Source organism: Cetorhinus maximus, chromosome 17 (genome assembly GCF_964194155.1).
Source record: "Cetorhinus maximus chromosome 17, sCetMax3.hap1.1, whole genome shotgun sequence".
Classification (NCBI taxonomy): Eukaryota; Metazoa; Chordata; class Chondrichthyes; order Lamniformes; family Cetorhinidae; genus Cetorhinus; species Cetorhinus maximus.
The window spans coordinates 72,455,305-72,475,100 of record NC_135895.1 but is presented as its reverse complement, the minus strand read 5'-3'; the positions used below and the strand labels follow the sequence as shown (position 1 = coordinate 72,475,100).

At 46.4% G+C, this 19,796-nt stretch overlaps 1 protein-coding gene across 1 annotated transcript; it reads right to left on the bottom strand.

The window, feature by feature from the left end:
* Positions 1-3,233: 3,233 nt before the first annotated feature.
* On the bottom strand, positions 3,234-16,407 carry LOC144692505 (activator of basal transcription 1-like). Its single transcript, XM_078561457.1, has 2 exons — positions 16,029-16,407; positions 3,234-4,086 (listed from the first exon to the last, which is right to left on the bottom strand). Exons 1-2 carry the CDS (start codon positions 16,284-16,286, stop codon positions 3,718-3,720), a joined length of 627 nt encoding a protein of 208 aa, XP_078417583.1. The 5' UTR covers positions 16,287-16,407; the 3' UTR covers positions 3,234-3,717.
* Positions 16,408-19,796: the final 3,389 nt, after the last annotated feature.

The window sequence follows — 19,796 nt, the reverse complement described above, 5'->3', positions numbered from 1 at the left end:
CCAATACATTTTCTCTGCTCACATTAATTTCCTTAATTTTCTCATTCCTTTTACAACCTTGGGGTCACATCTGACCCTGAGATGAGCTTCCGACTTCATATTCGTGACATCACTAAGACAACCTATTTCCACCTCCAAAACATCGCTCGACTTCACCCCAGTCTCAGCTCATCAGCTGCCGAAGCCCTCACCCCTGCCTTCGTTACCTCTGGACGTGACCATTCCAATACATTCCTGGCTGCTCTCCCACATTCTACCCTCCGTAATTGTGGGGTCATCCAAAGCTCTGCTGCCCGTGTCCTAACTCACAGCGAGTCCCGTTCCCTTGTCACCCCTGTGCTCACTGACCTACACTGGCTCCCAGTCAAGCAACATCCTGATTTTAAAATTTTCATTTGTGTTTTCAATTCCCTCCATGGCTTCACGCCTCCCTATCTCTGGAATCTCCTCCAGCCCCACAACCCTCCGAGATATCTGTGCTCCTCTAATCCTGGCCTCTTGTGTATTCCCAATTATAACTGCTCCACAATTGGTGGCCACACCTTCAGTTGTCTGGGCCCCAAGCTCTGGAATTCCCTCCCTACACCTCTCCCCCTCTCTGCCTCACTTTCCTCTTTTAAGACATTCCTTAAAGCCTACATTTATCAAATCTTTTGGTCATCTGATCTAATATTTGCATATATGGTTTAGGTTTATATTTTAGAATGCTCCTGTGATGTTTCATCATGTCCAAGGTACTATATAAATCTAAGTTGTTGTTGTTGGTGACCTTTTCCTGGATGGAGGGGGGAAAAGAGAAATCATCAACATTTTAGCAGGATTTTCCTCGGCCGGAATATTGGAAGTTGGGGTCAGCACTGAAGAGATATCAGGATCCACACTTCTCATTGACTGGATTCTGGAACCAAAATAAGGATGAGGCACTGGTAGGTATGTTGATGGGTTAGTATCGTGATTAAGGATGAGGCACTGGTAGGTATGTTGATGGGTCAGTATTGTGATTAAGGATGAGGCACTGGTAAGTATGTTGACAGGTTAGTATAGTGATTAAGGATGAGGCACTGGTAGGTATGTTGATGCGTCAGTATTGTGATTAAGGATGAGGCACTGGTAGGTATGTTGACAGGTTAGTATAGTGATTAAGGATGAGGCACTGGTAGGTATGTTGACGGGTCAGTATAGTGATTAAGGATGAGGCACTGGTAGGTATGTTGACGGGTCAGTATCATGATTAAGGATGAGGCACTGGTAGGTATGTTGACGGGTCAGTATCATGATTAAGGATGAGGCACTGGTAGGTATGTTGACGGGTCAGTATCGTGATTAAGGATGAGGCACTGGTAGGTATGTTGACAGGTCAGTATTGTGATTTTCGGTCAAACTTCCCTTCCTCTAAATTGATGAGTTTCAGGAATGCCAGACAGTGCCCCAGAATATAGAGAGGGGAGAACTTGAATTTATATAGCACCTTTCACAACCTCAAGGTCCCAAAGTGCTACACAGCAAAATACTCTGACTAAAGTAGCCATTCTTAGAATTTAGGAACTGTGGTGTTCAATTTGAGCACAGCAAGATTCCTCACAGTGATGTGATAATGACCAGATCATCTGAGACATGAAACATGTTAGGTGAATATCAGCCCTGGACAGTAGGTAGGACACTACTGGATCTTCCCGAAACATATAATTTTTAACATCCACCTGAAAGGGCAGATCGAGCATCAGTTTAACAGCACTCCCTCAGGACTGACCCTCCGACAGTGCAGCACTCCCTTAGTACTGACCCGCCGACAGCGCGATACTGCCTTAGTATTGACCCTCTAACAGTGCAGCACTCCCTCAGTAATGACCCTCCGACAGTGCAGCACTCCCTCAGTACTGACGCTCTGACAGTGCAGCACTCCCTCAGTACTGATCCTCCGACAGTGCAGCACTCCCTCAGGACTGTCCTACAGTGCAGCACTCCATCAGTACTGATCCTCCGACAGTGCAGCACTCCCTCAATATTGGTTCTGATTCAGTACTGCCCGTTGACAGCTTCCCCTTTCCATCCCTACCTCTCTCAGTTGACCACAATGTCAGGGTTTTTATCCTTTGAATTCACAGCTTTTACACCAACCACCTTTTGGCACCAGAACGGGATCATGGATGTCGTCTGGCCCTGACCAGGTTTTGTAAAAGGACACTGCAGTGCTCCTAGTTTCATTGCGGTGCACTGCTTGCCTCTGCTGTAACCTCTCTGCGCCGATCCAGAACTTTTAAGAGACTCATGTGACAAGGCTGCATCTTTGGTGAACTGGTTTATATTTCTAGAACAGACATTGAAGCCATTGCTTCTTATCCAACACTTCACAATGAGTGCACTGTCGGAGGCAGTGGACATTGTGCATCACTCCACCAACATAAACTGTTAGCACTGGTTTCACTCTCTTTTATATATGCCACTTGTCTCTGTATAATGCAGACATCTCACTGTCCAACCATCCAGTCTGTCACTAGCTTATTTTAATCTTGCAGGAATACACATTACTTTACATACTGTTCAAATATTGCCAAAGATTTCAAATTGATCAGCTCCATTACTCCCACTCTCTGCAGTGTCCGAATCGGCTGGGCAGAGAGGGGACAGTGTGATGCTTCCTCAAGCCCCCAGACTTGCATTCCTTGTCCAGTATAGAGATTGGAGGAATTTTTGGAAGTGTGATCGAGTTACTATTTTATCTTTCATGTTTAGAAGATTATCTTCAGTTAATCTATCCCAGTGTGAGATACATCACACGTTCATCACCAAGTAAACCGGGTTCATTTTTATGCTTTGTCAGGGTCAATTAACCACTCTGAGGCAAGCACAGAGCAGGGAGAGGACTTCGGTCTTTCCTCCTGTTCGCAGCTCAGCACTAAACTGGGTGAGATTAACTAACACAGTATAGGCTTGAGAGAGTGAGGGGCTTTGGGATCGGTACAGGGCTATGGGGAGACACTGGGATTAGTTTGGGATTGACACAGGGCTATGGGGAGACAGTGGGATTAGTTTTGGATTGACACAGGGCTATGGGGGGAGATCAGGACAGCGTAACAAGTTTGGGATTGCTCTAACATTGAGGCAGCTTTGTGCTCCAAGGTTGTACACAGCGGGATGAATGTAGTGACCAGAGGAAAGGCTGTGTCCTACAATGATTACTCTGCAGCAGATGCTGATGGGAAGTTGACTGCAAACATGAACGGGCAGCAAAATTGGCACATCAGGTTTATTGCTGAGGAAAATCAATGTACAATGAAAACTTCTGCAAAACAGCCAGCTGAATAAACCCCTCCCTGGTAATGCCCTTCCCCATCCCCCCCAATCCTGGCCTCCCACCATCCCTCCCTTACCCAGTGATCCGTTCTGATGCTGTTCCAGACACACCCCAGTGCCGCAGCGTTTCAAACCATAACTGGTGTTGCTGGGCATTTTCACACATCGGGCACAGAGCCAGGTTCCAGCTGCTCCCAGCGTGACTGCTCCTCAAGTGCCCAATGCTCCCGGACTTGCCATCCTTGCCCAGACTGGTCCACAGTGGTTGTCGGCAAATGATTGGCGTCACGTAGAACAGGCAGCATTCATTGCCAATGAGGTACCTATCCCATATCAGCACTGCAGACCCTCCTCACAGCTTGAGAAAGAGCAGGCCATGCCCCCCCGCATCTTGAGCCAGAGTCTATTCTCCCTGGGAAGGGCCTACTCCTGTACCCTGGTGGGGTTGAAGATCTTGGCAAGAAGTGTGACATTGGACTGGGATTTCCTGTGGAATTCAGCTGCCTTCCCGAGCTCCCGGGCCTTGCTCCTGCGGCCAGCCTCCTTACTGGCCTGGATCTCCACCTCGGTTGCCCGCTGCTGGAAGTGCCAGCTCTTCTCCTGCCACTCTTGTCCCTTCTTCTTCTTCACCTCCTGCAGCTTCTCCAGACCTTTACTCTTCTCCACATTCTGGAGGAAGAAGTTGGTCTCACGTTTGGCCTGGGAGACCTCAGCTCGCATCCTCTGTCGGCTAACCAGCTTCTCGTAGGCCAGGCGTTCACTCAGATGTGTCCACTTGAAACGGTGCAAGTACTGTCAGGAACAGAAACACACACACTCAGGGACAGTGGGAGACATTCAAACCCAAAACTAAAGGAGCTCAATATCAGATTGTGGGACAAGAGAGAGGCTCTCTCTCCTGGAACTGTAATGAAGGTTACAAATATTGTACTGAATCTTGCTAGATAAATCACAGCGTTAACAAAGCTCACTCTCATTAATGTGCAAGTCGGTGAGTTCAGAGGAGGAAGGGATATACTGGGAGTTGCAAATCTCCAAAACATGCTCATTGATTTATGCTAAGCAACAGTTTGCTTCATACAGAGTCTTGGCCTTAGAAAAGGTGCTGGGCAGCTCACCACTCCACAGAACAACTCCCTTTTAGACAGCATCTTTAACCCAGTGAAACATCCCGACGAACTTTCAACGAATACGTGACACTGAGCTACATAAATAACACTCGGACAAGTGACCAAAATCTTTGTCAAAGAGTTGGATTTGAAAGGAAGGGTAAAGAGGCACAGAGGTTTAGGGAGGGAATTGCAGAACTCGGAGTCATCGTGAAGCTGGAAGAGATTAGAGAGATAGGAAGCAGTGAGGTAATGGAGGGATTTGAAAACAAAGATGCAAATTTTAAAATCAAGACATTGGGAATTAGGAAGAATAGGAAGAATATGCAGGGTTACGGGGGGAATGGCACTAGGTGAGTGCTCATTCAGAGCCAGTGCAGACATGATGGGCTGAATCACCTCTATCTACACTGTAACAATTCTATGAAGACACCAGACCAGCAGAAACATAGGTCAGAGAGCACAGGGTGATGGATGAACAGGGCTCGCTGGAAGTCAGGATAAATGCGGTAGAATTTTGGATGGGTTTGAGTTAATGGTGGGGGGCCAGTTGTGGGGCTGGTCAGAAGGGTACTGAAATAGTCAAATCCAGAGGTAACAAAGGTTTGTGAAATGAGGATTACAGAAGATTTACAGCACAGAGATAGGGAGGCAGTGGCGTAGAGGTAATGTCATTGGACTAGTAATCCAGGGGCATAGGATAATGGCTCTGGAGAACACAGGTTCAAATCCCACCATGGTACTGGTGGAAATTAAATTCAATTAATAAATCTGGAATATAAAGCTAATCCTAAAAACAGTGACCATGAAATCATTGTCGACTGTCGTAAAAACCCATCTGGTTCACTACTGTCCTATAGGGAAGGAAATCTGCCATCCTTACCTGGTCTGGCCTACATGTGACTCCAGACCCACAGCAATGTGGTTGACTTTTGACTGCCCTCTGAAATTTCCTAACAAACCACTCATTTGAATGGAACCGGACGGACCACCCGGCATTGGCCTAGACACCGAAAATGCTTACCACAAACTCAGCCCTGTTGACCCTGTAAAATTCACCTTAATAACATCTGAGGGCTTGTGCCAAAATTAGGAGAGCTGTCCCACAGACTAGTCAGGCAACAGCCTGGCATAGACATCCTCATAGAATCATACCTTATAGATAATGTCCCAGACACCATCATCACCATCCCTGAGTACACCTGTCCCACCAGCAGGACAGGCCCAGCAGAGGTGGCAGCACAGTGGTATACAGTAGGGAGGGAGTTGCCCTGGGAGTCCTCAACATTGACTCTGGACCCCATGAAGTCTCACAGCATCAGGTCAAACATGGGCAAGGATACCTCCTGCTGATTACCACGTACCGCCCTCCCTCAGCTGATGAATCAGTGCTCCTCCATGTTGAACATCACTTGGAGGAAGCACTGAGGGTGGCAATGGTGCAGAGTGTACTCTGGGTGGGGGACTTCAATGTCCATCATTAAGCGTGGCTCAGTAGCACCACTACTGACTGAGTCCAAAAGGACATAGCTGCTAGACTGGGTCTGCAACAGATGAGAAAGAACCAACAAGAGGGAAAAACCTACTTAACTTCCTCCTCACCAATCTACTTGTCACAGATGCATCTGTCCAGGACAGTATCGGTAGGAGTGACCACTGCAAAGTCCTTGTGAAGACAAAGTCTCCATCGTGTTGTGTGGCACCACATGCTAAATGGGATAGATTTCAAAAAGATGTGGCATCTAGCAAAACTGAGCACCTGTGAGATGCTGTGGGCCATTAGCAGCAGCAGAATTATTTACAACCAAAATCTGTTAACTCATGGCCCGGCATAGCCCCCACTCTACCATTACCATCAAGCCAGGGGATCAACCCTGGTTCCATGAAGAGTACAGGAGGGCATGCCAGGAGCAGCACCAGGCATACCTAAAAATGAAGTATCAACATGGAAGTTATAACACAGGACTACCTGTGTGCCAAACTGCGTAAGCAGCAAGCGGATAGACAGAGCTAAGCGATCCCACAACCAATGGATCAGATCTAAGCTCTGCAGTCCTGCCACATCCAGTCAGGAATAGTGGTGGACAATTAAACAACTCACTGGGGGAGGAGGCTCCACAAATATCCCCATCCTCAATGATGGAGGAGCGCAGCACATCAGTGCAAAAGATAAGGCTGATGCATTTGCTACAACTTTCAGCCAGAAGTACCATGTGGATGACCCATCTCAGCCTCCTCTGGAGGCCCTCAACATCACAGATGCCAGTCTTCAGCCAATTCGATTCACTCCATGTGATATCAAGAAACAGCTGAAGGCACTGGATACTGCAAAGGCTACGGGATCTGACAATATTCCGGCAATAGTAATGAAGACTTGTGCTCCAGAACTTGTCGTGCCCCTAGCCAAGCTGTTCCAGTACAGCTAAAACACTGGCATCTACCCGGCTATGTGGAAAATTGCCCAGGTATGTCCTGTACACAAAAAGCAGGACAAATCCAACCTGGTCAATTACCGCCCCATCAGTCTACTCTCCATCATCAGTAAAGTAACGGAAGGGGTCATCAACAGTGCTATCAAGTGGCACTTGTTTAACAATAACCTGCTCACTGATACCCAGTTTGGGTTCCGCCAGGGTCAGCTCCTGACCTCATCACAGCCTTGGTTCAAACATGGACAAAAGAGCTGAACTCCCGAGGTGAGGTGAGAGTAATTGCCCTTGACATCAAGGAGCCCTAGCAATACTGGGGTCAATGGGAATCAGATGGAAAACTCTCCTCTGCTTGGAATCATACCTAGCACAAAGGAAGATGGTTGTGACCGTTGGAGGTCAGTCATCTCAGTCCCAGGACATCACTGCAAGAGTTCCTCAGGGTAGTGTCCTCGGCCCAACCATCTTCAGCTGCTTCATCAATGACCTTCCTTCCATCATTAGGTCAGAAGTGGGGATGTTCGCTGATGATTGCACAATGTTCAGCACCATTCGCGACTCCTCAGATACTGAAGCAACCCATGTCCAAATGCAGCAAGACCTGGACAATATCCAGGCTTCGGCTGACAAGTGGCAAGTAACATTCGCGCCACATAAGTGCCAGGCAATAACCATCCAACAAGAGAGAATCTAACCATTGCCCTTTAACATTCAATGGCATCATCATCACTTGAATACTCCACTATCAACATCCTGGGGGTTACCCATTGACCAGAAACTGAATTGGACTAGCCATATAAATACTGTGGCTACAAGAGCAGGTCAGAGGCTAGGAATCGTGTGACGAGTAACTCACCCTCTGACTCCCCAAAGCCTGTCCACCATCTACAAGGCACAAGTCAGGAGTGTGATAGAATACTCCCCACTTGCCTGGATGAGTGCAGCTCCAACAACACTCAAGAAGTTCAACACCATCCAGGAGAAAGCAGTCACTTAATTGGCATCCCATCCAAACATTCACTCCCTCCACCACCAACGCACAGTAGCAGCAGTGTGTACCATCTACAACATGCACTGCAGGAATTCACCAAGGCTCCTTCAACAGCACCTTCAAAACCAATATATTTCTCCCTTCTTCTAACTATGCTTCAGTTCTGCCGAAGGGCCATGAAGGCTCGAAACGTTAACTGATTTCTTCTCCGCTGATGCTGCCAGACCTGCTGAGTTTTTCCAGGTAATTCTGTTTTTGTAACCGTTACCATCTAGATGGACAAGGGCAGCAGTTAGCTGGGAACACCACCACCTGTAAGTTCCCCTCCAAGTCACTCACCATCCTGACTTGGAAATATATTGCCGTTCCTTCACTGTCGCAGGGTCAAAATCCTGGAACTCCCTCCCTAACAGCACTGTGGGTGTACCTACACCACGTGGGCTGCAGTGGTTCGAGAAGGCAGCTCACCACCACCTTCTCAAGAGCAACAAGGGATGGGCAATAAATGCTGGCCCAGCCAGCGAAGCCACATCCCACAACCTAATAAATAAAAAAAACAGGCCATTTGACCCAACCAGCCCAGGTTGATGTTTATGCTCCACTCAAGCCTCCTCTCATCTTAATCTATAATTCTAACCATCTATTCACCTCTGCCTCATTTATTTGTCTTTCTTCCCCTTAAATGTATCGATGTAATTGGTTCAGCCACTCCCTGTGAGAGGGAGTTCCACGTTCTCACTGCTCTTTGGGTCGATAATGGGCTTCTCACCAAACTCCTGGAAAACTAAGGTCTTCTTCCAACCAGCTCCCACAGCGCGTGTTGCGTGTCACCCCATCGGTTAAGATCAAAGGTGAGAGCCTGGAAAATGAGGACCATTTTCTATATCTTGGGGGAGTCTCTTAACTAGGGCAGATATAAATGATGAAATTCATCATCACCTTCAATGTCCTCCTGTAATTTGTTGCAGTTCTCCTCAGCATTGACTATTCCCACTCTCCCAATTTCATGTCATCCTCAAATTTAGACATTATATTTTTGATTGCAATCTCCAAATGGTTAATGTTAATTGTGAACAGCAGTGATCCCAGCGCTGATACTTGTGGAACTCCACTTCCCACCTTCTGCCACTCTGAATAACGACCCTTTACTCCCACTCTCTGCTTCCTGTCTTGGAACAATCCATTCTGACACTTGTCCCCTGACTCCACATTGTCTGACCTTATTCATCAGTCTATTCTGGGGCACCTTATCGAAGGCCTTTTGAAAATCCATATAAATTACATCTACTCTCTCTGTTATCTCCTCAGGATATTCAATAAGGTAGGCCAAGTAAGATATCCCTTTTGAAATCCATGCTGACACTTCATTATTATATTTCTCATTTCTAGATGATCTCCTATTCTCTCCTTCAGTAAGGATTCCATTATTTTCCTACCACCCACGTTAAGGTGACTGGTCTATAATTCCCTGGACATGTTCTGTCGCCCATTCTTAAATACAGGAATTCCATTAGCTATCTGCTAGTCCTCTGGCACTACACCTTTCTCTGATTAATTGTTAAATGTGTGTGGTAATGCCTGTTATCTCTTCCCTAGATTATTTCAGAATACCTGAGTGCATCTATGCAAACATTAAATTCAATGTTTTGTGATTGGATTTTGTACTGAACTTGCATCTCACTTTCTTGTGGGATTGTCAGTAACTTGAAGTTTCCGTTTATCTATCACAAACTACAGGATATTTGCTTCAATATTTAAATCACTGATTTTTTTTTCCAAAAACAAATTAGGAAAGAAGCTCTGTGTGCTCTTACCTTTCAAAGTGTAATACAGTTTCTCAATTATTTTCAACTCAAAACACCAACTAAAGCTGCAATAGCTGTGTAATCAGTATAGTGCTTTTCTGTCTCTTTCACATGGAGAACCTGACATTTTTTAAATAAACTTGCATTGAAATAGCACCTTTTACCTAGTTAAAATATCTACCATTCAATATTAGATGATGGCTGATCTGGGTCTTAACTCCACTTCCTTACCTAACAAAAATCTATTATTTCTTTATTTATTCTTCCATGGGATGTGGGCGCCACTGGCAAGGCCAGCATTTATTGCCCACCCCCAATTGCCCTTGAACTGAGTGGCTTGTTAAACCATTTCAGAGGCAGTTAAGAGTCAACCACATTGCTGTGGGCCTGCAGTCACACGTGGGCCAGACCGGGTAAGGACGGCAGATTTCCTTCTCTAAAGGACATTAGTGAACCAGGTGGGTTTTTACAACAATCGATGATAGGTTCACTGTCACTGTCACTGAGACTAGCTTTATATTCCAGGTGTATTGATTGAATTGAAATTCCACCAGCTACCTTTTCACCCTGCAGCCCCATTACCATTCTGGTGAATCTGCACTGCACCCCTCCAAGACCCATATATCCTTCCCGAGGACTGATCTCAGTTCTCTAGATGGGACCTGTCCAGTACTCTGTACAGCTGTAACATAACTTCCAAACTCCTGCATTCCAGTCCTGAGATAAACAAAAATAGTCCATTAGCTCTTTAAGTTACTTTTTGTACCTGCCCACTAGCAGCTAATGCTGTCTGTGCTGGATCCCTAAATCACTCTCCTTCAGGTCTTTGTTATTCGTTCACAGATGCAGACATCACTGGCTAGGCCAGCATTTATTGCCAGTCCCTAATTGCCCTTGAGAAGGTGGCGGTGAGCTGCTTTCTTGAATTTCACTGAGTGGCTTGTTGGACCATTTCAGAGGGAAGTTGAGAATCAAACAAATTGCTTTATGTCTGGAGTCACATGTAGGCCAGGCCAGATAAGGATGGCAAGTTCTTTTTCCTGAAGGTTATTAGTGAGCCAAGATGGGATTTTACAACTGCGAGTAAGAGGTGTGCTATTAGTGGGTGGAGACTTTGGCTTGAGTGAGACAGAGACAGAGTGAGTATATTTGGGAATTTGGTTCAAGTGGGGATTCGGTGCATAGGGGGAAAAAGATGATGTAGGTAAAACTTACTGCAAGAAGTGTGAGTTAGAATAGAGTGCTGGGAATTGGGTAATTAAGGGAGTTAGGGAAGGAAGGGAAAGAGATGCTCTGCTACTTTCTGCTTTCTAACTTTCTCAGCCTTCAGGAAGTGGTCGTACTCTGCTACAGGAGAAAAAGCTAGTTATTTGGTGAGTATCTGGTAAGCGACTAGGATTTATTCTATTCCTAAGGTTCAAAATAGTCTAACAACTGGTGGTAAGGTTAATAAAATTTATAAAGACCAAAGTAAAATATATAATTGAATAAAATAATTAAATGGTTAATTAGAACACATTAAGGATGTCAGGACAGGTGCTGTGTCACAGCTGCGGCATGTGGGAGCTCCTGGATGCCAGTCTGATCCAGGGCAAACATGTCTGCAGTAAGTATTTAAAGTTTGAGCAGCTTCAGCTCAGAGTTTTTGAGCTAGAGGGTGAACTACAGACACTATGACACATCAGGAGGGGGAAGTTACTTGGATTCATTGTACCAGGAGGCAGTCACATCTCTTAGGACAGGGTCATCTGATTTGGTCAGGGACAGGAGAGTGTGACTGTGAGTGAGGCAGGTAAGGGGACTCAGAGGACAGGAGTATGAGCCTCTGCAATTGTCCAACAGGTTTGAGGTTTTTTCAGCTTGTTTGGATGAGAGTGGGGGCTGTAGGGTGGATGAGCAAACAGACCATGGTACCATGGTACAGGAAGCCATTCAAGTGGGGGGGAGCAAAAAGGAATGTAGTGGTAGTGGGAGACAGTATAGTCAGAGGGATTGACACCATTCTCTGCAGCAAAGAGCGTGATTCCAGACGGCTGTATTACCTACCTGGTGCCGGGGTGAGGGATATATGCTCGGGGCTGGAGAGGATCAAGTCATCGTGGTCCATGTAGGTACCAACGACACAGGCAGGACAAAGAAGGAGGTTCTGCATAGACAATATGAGAACCTAGGCACCAAATTAAGAAGCAGAACTTCAAAGGTCAATCTCCGGATTATGACCTGAGCCATGTGCAAATTGGTATAGGACAAATCAGATTAGAGAAATAAACGTGTGACTCAAAGACTGGTGTGGGTGAAGTGGGGTCCGGTTCGAGGGGCACTGGCACCAGTACTGGGGAAAGTGGGAACTGTACCGTTGGGACGGTCTACACGGATCGTGCTGGGACTGGTGTTCTTGCGAGTCACATAGCTAGGGAAGTAGAGAGGATTTAAACTAAGTAGTGGAGGAATGGGGTCAAATTTGGGAAGATGTGGTAAATCAAAGAGCAGGGACAAGGCAAAAGAAAAAGGTGTTATACGGGAAATGAAAAACAGAGCGTGTCAGGAGGGATAGAAAGTACAAATCTAACAGTAAATCAACAGAACAGACTAGAGGTTATAAAAAGAACAAAATGATAAAACTAAAAGCTCTGTATCTGAAAGCATGTAGCTTTCAAAACAAAACGGATGAAGTGAGAGTGCACATAGAAATAGATATTAACAATTTGATAGCCATTACGGAGACATGGCTGCAAGAGGACATGGATTGGGACCTGAATATTGAAGGGTACAGGATATGTAGGAAAGACAGGAAGTGAGGAAAAGGTAGAGGGGTGGCCCTATTAGTTAATGATGGTGTTAGCACAATAGAGAGGGATGACCTAAGTTCAGGGAAACAGGATGTGGAAACGGTTTGGGTAGAGATGAGAAATGGTAAAGGCAAGAAGTCACTTGTGGGACTTGAGTACAGGCCCCCTGACAGTAACCACATGGTAGGATGGAGCATAAAGGGAGAAATAATGGGAGCTTGTCAGAAATGCACAGCGATAATCGTGGGAGATTTTAATTTACATATAGGCTGGAAAAGTCAGATGGGCAAAGGTAGCCTATATGGAGAGTCCATAGAATGTTTTTGGGACAGTTTCTTAGAACAGGATGTTCTGGAGCCAACCAGAGAGCAGGCTATACTAGACCTGGGATTGTGCAATGAGATGGGAGTAATTAATGATCTCATAGTGAAGGCGCCCCTAGGTAGCAGTGACCATAATATGATAGAATTTTACATTCAGTTTGAGGGAAAGAGCAGTCAGTCTGGGACTAAGTTTTAAAACTTAAATAAGGGCAATTATGAGGGTTTGAAAGCAGAGTTGGCTAAAGTGAATTGGTAAGTTAGGTTAAGGGATAGGTCAATAGAGATGCAGTGGCTAATATTTAAGGGGATATTTCAGAATACACAGAATAGATACATTCCAACGAGTAAGAAAAAGTCCAAGGGAGTTTTACAGGCAGGAATTATACAGTAAATGGCAGAACCCTTAAGTGCATCGATGGGCAGAGGGATCTGGGTGTACAGGTCCACAGGTCACTGAAAGTGGCAACGCAGGTAGATAAGGTAGTCAGGAAGGCATATGGCATGCTTGCCTTCATCAGCAGGGGTATAAAAGCTGGGTAGTCGTGCTGCAGCTGTATAGAACATTGGTTAGGCCACACTTGGAATATTGCGTGCAATTCTGGTCGCCACATTACCAGAAGGATATGGAGGCATTGGAGAGGGTGCAGAGGAGGTTTACCAGGATGCTGCCTGGTCTGGAGGTTATTAGCTATGAGGAGAGGTTGGAGAAACTCGGATTGTTCTCACTAGAGGGACGGAGATTGACAGGCGGCTTGATAGAAGTTTACAAAATTATGAGTGGCATGGACAGAGTAGATAGTCAGAAGCTTTTTCCCAGGGTGGAAGAGTCAATTACTAGGGGACATAGATTTAAGGTGAGAGGAGAAAACTTTAGAGATGTGCGGGGCAAGTTTGTTACGCAGAGGGTAGTGAGTGTCTGGAATTTGCTGCCGGAAGAGGTGGTGGAAGCAGGTACGATAGTGGTGTTTAAGAGGCAGCTTGACAAATACATGAATAGGATGGGAATAGAGGGATACGGACCCTGGAAGTGCAAAATGTTTTAGTTTGACAGGCAATATGATTGGCACAGGCTTGGAGGGCTGAAGGGCCTGTTCCTGTGCTGTACTTTTCTTTGTTCTTTGGTCGGATACACCATCTGTGGTTAACTAGAAAGGTTAAAGATAGTGTCAAACTTAAAGAAAAAGTATATAATTGTACAAAGAGAGATGGAAGGTCAGAAGACTGGACAGAATAAGGAACAGCAAAGAAGGACTAAAAGACTAATAGGAAGGGAAAAATTAGAAAGCTAGCCAGAAATATAAAAACTGATAGTAAGAGTTTCTATAAATATTTTAAAAAGAAAAGAGTTAACAAAGTGAGCATTCATCCTACAGAAAGTGAGTCTGGAGAATTGATAATGGAAAACAAGGAGATGGCAGATGAATTGAACAGGTATTTTGCATCAGTTTTCACTATAGAGGATACAAGTAACATCCCAGAAGTAGCTATAAACCAGGAAATGGAAAAAGGGAAAGAAGTCAGGAAAATTACAATCGCCAGAGAAGTGGTACAGAGTAAACTGTTGGAGCCAAGGGCTGACAAGTGCCCTGGTCCTGATGGACTTCATCCTAGGGTCATAAAGTGTCTAGTGAGATAGTTGATGCATTGGTTTTAATTTTGCAAAACTCTCTAGATTAGGGAAGGGCCCATTAGATTGGAGGGTAGCAAGTGTAACTCCATTATTCAAAAAGGGAGGGAGACAGAAAGCGGGAAATTACAGGCCAGTTAGCTTAACATCTGTCATAGGAAAATGTTAGAAGCTATTATTAAAGAAGTTATAGCAAGGCACTTGGATAAGCTCAAGGTTGTCAGGCAGGGTCAACATGGTTTTGTAAAAGGGAAATCGTGTTTAACCAACTTAATGGAGTTCTTCGAGGAAGTAACATGTGCTGTGGATAAAGGGGATGTACTGTACTTAGATTTCCAGAGGGCATTTGATAAAGTGCCACATCAAAGGTTATTACAGAAAAAAGCTCATGGTGTAGGGGGTAAAATATTGGCATGGATAGAAGATTGGTTGGCTAACAGGAAGCAGAGAGTGGGCATAAATGGGTCTTTTCAGGTTGGCAGGATGTAACGAGTGGCATGCCACACAGATAAGTGAAGGGATCTCAACTGTTTACAATTTATATAAATGACTTGGATGAAGGGATGGTTGCCAAATTTGCTGATGACTCAAAGATAGGTAGGAAAGTAAGTTGTGAAGAGGACATAAGGAGGCTACAAACAGATATAGATAGGTTAAGTGAGTGGGCAAAGATCTGGCAGATGGAGCATAATATGGGAAAATGTGAAATTGTCTATTTTGGCAGAAGGACAAAAGAGAGGCATATTATCTAAACGATGAGAGATTGCAGAGCTCTGAGGTATAGAGGAATCTGGGTGTCCTAGTGCATGAATCACAAAAGACTAGTATGTAGGTACAGCAAATAATTAGGAAAGCTAATAGAATGTTACCATTTATTGCGAGGGGAATTGAATACAAAAGATTATGCTTCAGTTATGCAGAGCACTAGTGAGACCACATTTGGAGTACTGTGTACAGTATTGGTCACCTGATTTAAGGAAGGATGCTTTGGAAGAAGTTCAGAGAAGGTTTATCAGACTAATACCTGGTTTGAGCAGGTTGACTTATGAGGAAAGGCTGGACAGACTAGGCTTGTATCCACTGGAGTTTAGAAGAGTAATAGGCGGCTTGATTGAAACATATAAGATCCTGAGGGGCCTTGACAGGGTGGATGTGGAGAGGATGTTTCCTCTTGTGGGAGAATCTAGAACTAGGGGTCACTGTTTAAAAATAAGTGGTTGCCCATTTAAAACACAGATGAGGTGAAATTTTTTCACTCAGAGGATCGAATGTCTTTGGGACTCTTCCTGAAAAGGTGGTGGAAGCAGAATCTTTAAATTAAGGAAGAGGTGCATATATTCTTGGTAAGCAAGGGGGTGATAGGTTATGGGGGTAGGTGGGATGCAGGTGTCAGGTTACTATCAGATCAGCCATCATCTTATTAAATGGTGCAGCAGGCTCCAGAAGCTGAAAGGCCTACTCCTGCTCCTTGTTCTTATGTATGTATGTTCGGTCCTTTCACAATTACTGAGACTAGCTTATAATTCTGATTTGCTTAATTAACTGCATTTAAATTCCACATCTGCTGTGACGTCATCTCTCTGAACATCTGCATTAAAGTCCAGGAGCAAAACCAATCTCTACCTTACTCCCATTTTGAAAATACTCTTGATAATGTTCACCTTTATGTTCCACAAGTCGTCATGGAAACGGCTGCGCTTCCGAGTGCCGATCGGTGTGTTATGGAGACTTCTGGCCACCGTTTTGGCTACAGCCTTGTCCTGGAACTCTACCCAGCCTCGGTGAAGCCCCTCCTCCGTCTCCTGGCCTTTTTCTTCCCCCAGGACCCCCGTCCACCTGAAAACGAGAGGAAAGTCTATTACTTCATACGGCACCCAGTCCTCGACTTCACCTTTCATCCATTGCCGATAAAGAGCCATTCAAAAATAGAGAAGAAAGCAGGCAGACCAAGACGCAGTACATGAATAGATGTATAGTCACGAATTGGTAAAGAGGGCTGGTGAGATCCAGATGGGGATTATGATACAGAGGCAATAAAAGAGACCTGGATTAAGGGGAAGTTAATATTCCTGAATAGAAATATTGAAGAACCATGGGAAGGGAAAAAGCAGGGGTGATCATAGATTAATGAAACATTCAAAACACTGGACCAGGAAATGCTGTTAAACGGTCAGATACAAACATTCCACCACCCACTCCCCCCATCTCTGTCTCTCTCATTACCCCCTTTTCTCTCTCTCATTCCCCTCTCGCACTCAATCCCCCCTCTCGCTCTGTCTCTCATTCCCCTCCTCTCTCTCATACCTCCCTCCCCCCTTTCTCTCTCTCTTTCATAACCCTCTTTCTCTCATGCTCATTCCCCCATCTCTCTCATTCCTCCGTTGTTCCACACTCTCTCTCATCCTCCCCCGCATCTCTCCGTTCCCTACATCTCCGTTCCCTACATCTCTCACACTCATCCACCTTCTCACTCATTCCCCCATCTCTCTCACATTCCCCCATCTCTCTCACATTCCCCATCTCTCTCTCTCTCTCATCCTCTCTCTCTCACCCTCATTCTCCCTCTCTCTCACCCTCATCCTCTCTCACCCTCATCCTCTCTCTCCCTCTCACCCTCATTCTCTCTCCCTCTCACCCTCATTCTCTCTCCCTCTCACCCTCATTCTCTCTCCTCTCACCCTCATTCTCTCTCTCTCTCACCCTCATTCTCTCTCTCTCACCCTCATTCTCTCTCTCTCTCACCCTCATTCTCTCTCTCTCACCCTCATTCTCTCTCTCACCCTCATTCTCTCTCTCTCCCTCATTCTCTCTCTCACCCTCATTCTCTCCCTCTCACCCTCATTCTCTCTCCTCTCACCCTCATTCTCTCTCTCTCCCTCATTCTCTCTCTCACCCTCATTCTCTCTCCCTCTCACCCTCATTCTCTCTCTCTCTCTCTCTCCCTCATTCTCTCTCCCTCTCACCCTCATTCTCTCTCCCTCTCACCCTCATTCTCTCTCCCTCTCACCCTCATTCTCTCTCTCTCCCTCATTCTCTCTCTCACCCTCATTCTCTCTCCCTCTCACCCTCATTCTCTCTCTCTCTCTCACCCTCATTCTCTCTCTCACCCTCATTCTCTCTCTCACCCTCATTCTCTCTCTCTCTCACCCTCATTCTCTCTGTCTCTCTCACCCTCATTCTCTCTCTCACCCTCATTCTCTCTCCCTCTCACCCTCATTCTCTCTCCCTCTCACCCTCATTCTCTCTCTCTCTCTCACCCTCATTCTCTCTCTCTCTCTCACCCTCATTCTCTCTCTCTCACCCTCATTCTCTCTCTCTCTCCCTCATTCTCTCTCTCTCTCACCCTCATTCTCTCTCTCACCCTCATCCCTCCCTCTCTCCCTCATTCTCTCTCTCTCCCTCATTCTCTCTCTCACCCTCATTCTCTCTCTCCCTCTCACCCTCATTCTCTCTCTCTCTCCCTCATTCTCTCTCTCACCCTCATCCTCCCTCTCTCCCTCCCTCATTCTCTCTCTCACCCTCATCCTCCCTCTCTCCCTCATTCTCTCTCACTCACCCTCATTCTCTCTCTCACCCTCATTCTCTCTCTCACCCTCATCCTCCCTCTCTCCCTCATTCTCTCTCTCTCCCTCATTCTCTCTCTCACCCTCATTCTCTCTCTCACCCTCATCCTCCCTCTCTCCCTCATTCTCTCTCTCACCTCATTCCTCCCTCTCACCCTCATTCTCTCTCCCTCTCACCCTCATTCTCTCTCTCTCCCTCATTCTCTCTCTCACCCTCATTCTCCTCTCTCCCTCATTCTCTCTCTCACCCTCATCCTCCCTCTCACCCTCATTCTCTCTCCCTCTCACCCTCATTCTCTCTCTCACCCTCATTCTCTCTCTCCCTCTCACCCTCATTCTCTCTCTCTCTCTCCCTCATTCTCTCTCTCACCCTCATCCTCCCTCTCACCCTCATTCTCTCTCTCTCTCCCTCATTCTCTCTCTCACCCTCATCCTCCCTCTCACCCTCATTCTCTCTCTCTCTTCCCTCATTCTCTCTCTCTCCCTCATCCCTCTCTCACCCTCATCCTCCCTCTCACCCTCATTCTCTCTCTCTCTCCCTCATTCTCTCTCTCTCCCTCATTCTCTCTCTCACCCTCATCCTCCTCTCACCCTCATTCTCTCTCTCTCTCTCCCTCATTCTCTCTCTCACCCTCCTCCTCCCTCTCACCCTCATTCTCTCTCTCTCACCCTCATCCTCCCTCCTCTCTCTCCCTCATTCTCTCTCTCACCCTCATCCTCCCTCTCACCCTCATTCTCTCTCTCACCCTCATTCTCTCTCTCTCCCTCATCCTCTCTCTCTCCCTCATTCTCTCTCTCTCTCCCTCATTCTCTCTCTCACCCTCATCCTCCCTCTCACCCTCATTCTCTCTCTCTCTCCCTCATTCTCTCTCTCACCCTCATCCTCCCTCTCACCCTCATTCTTCTCTCTCTCCCTCATTCTCTCTCTCACCCTCATCCCCCTCTCACCCTCATTCTCTCTCTCACCCTCATTCTCTCTCTCACCCTCATCCTCCCTCTCACCCTCATTCTCTCTCTCTCACCCTCATTCTCTCTCTCTCCCTCATTCTCTCTCTCCCTCTCACCCTCATTCTCTCTCTCTCCCTCATTCTCTCTCTCACCCTCATTCCTCTCTCTCTCACCCTCATTCTCTCTCTCACCCTCATCTCTCTCCCTCTCACCCTCATTCTCTCTCTCTCCCTCATTCTCTCTCTCACCCAAGAGATGAGAAGGCATCCTCCCTCTCACCCTCATTCTCTCTCTCTCCCTCATTCTCTCTCTCACCCTCATCCTCTCTCTCACCCTCATTCTCTCTCTCCCTCTCACCCTCATTCTCTCTCTCTCCTCATCTCTCTCTCACCCTCATCCTCCCTCTCACCCTCATCCTCCCTCTCACCCTCATTCTCTCCTCTCACCCTCATTCTCTCTCTCACCCTCATTCTCTCTCCTCTCACCCTCATTCTCTCTCTCTCTCCCTCATTCTCTCTCTCACCCTCATCCTCCCTCTCACCCTCATTCTCTCTCTCTCTCCCTCATTCTCTCTCTCACCCTCATCCTCCCTCTCACCCTCATTCCTCTCTCTCACCCTCATCCTCCTCTCTCCCTCATTCTCTCTCTCACCCTCATCCTCCCTCTCACCCTCATTCTCTCTCTCCTCTCACCCTCATTCTCTCTCTCTCTCCCTCATCCTCCCTCTCACCCTCATTCTCTCTCTCTCTCCCTCATTCTCTCTCTCACCCTCATCCTCCCTCTCACCCTCATTCTCTCTCCCTCTCACCCTCATTCTCTCTCTCACCCTCATTCTCTCTCTCTCTCACCCTCATTCTCTCTCTCTCTCCCTCATTCTCTCTCTCACCCTCATCCTCCCTCTCACCCTCATTCTCTCTC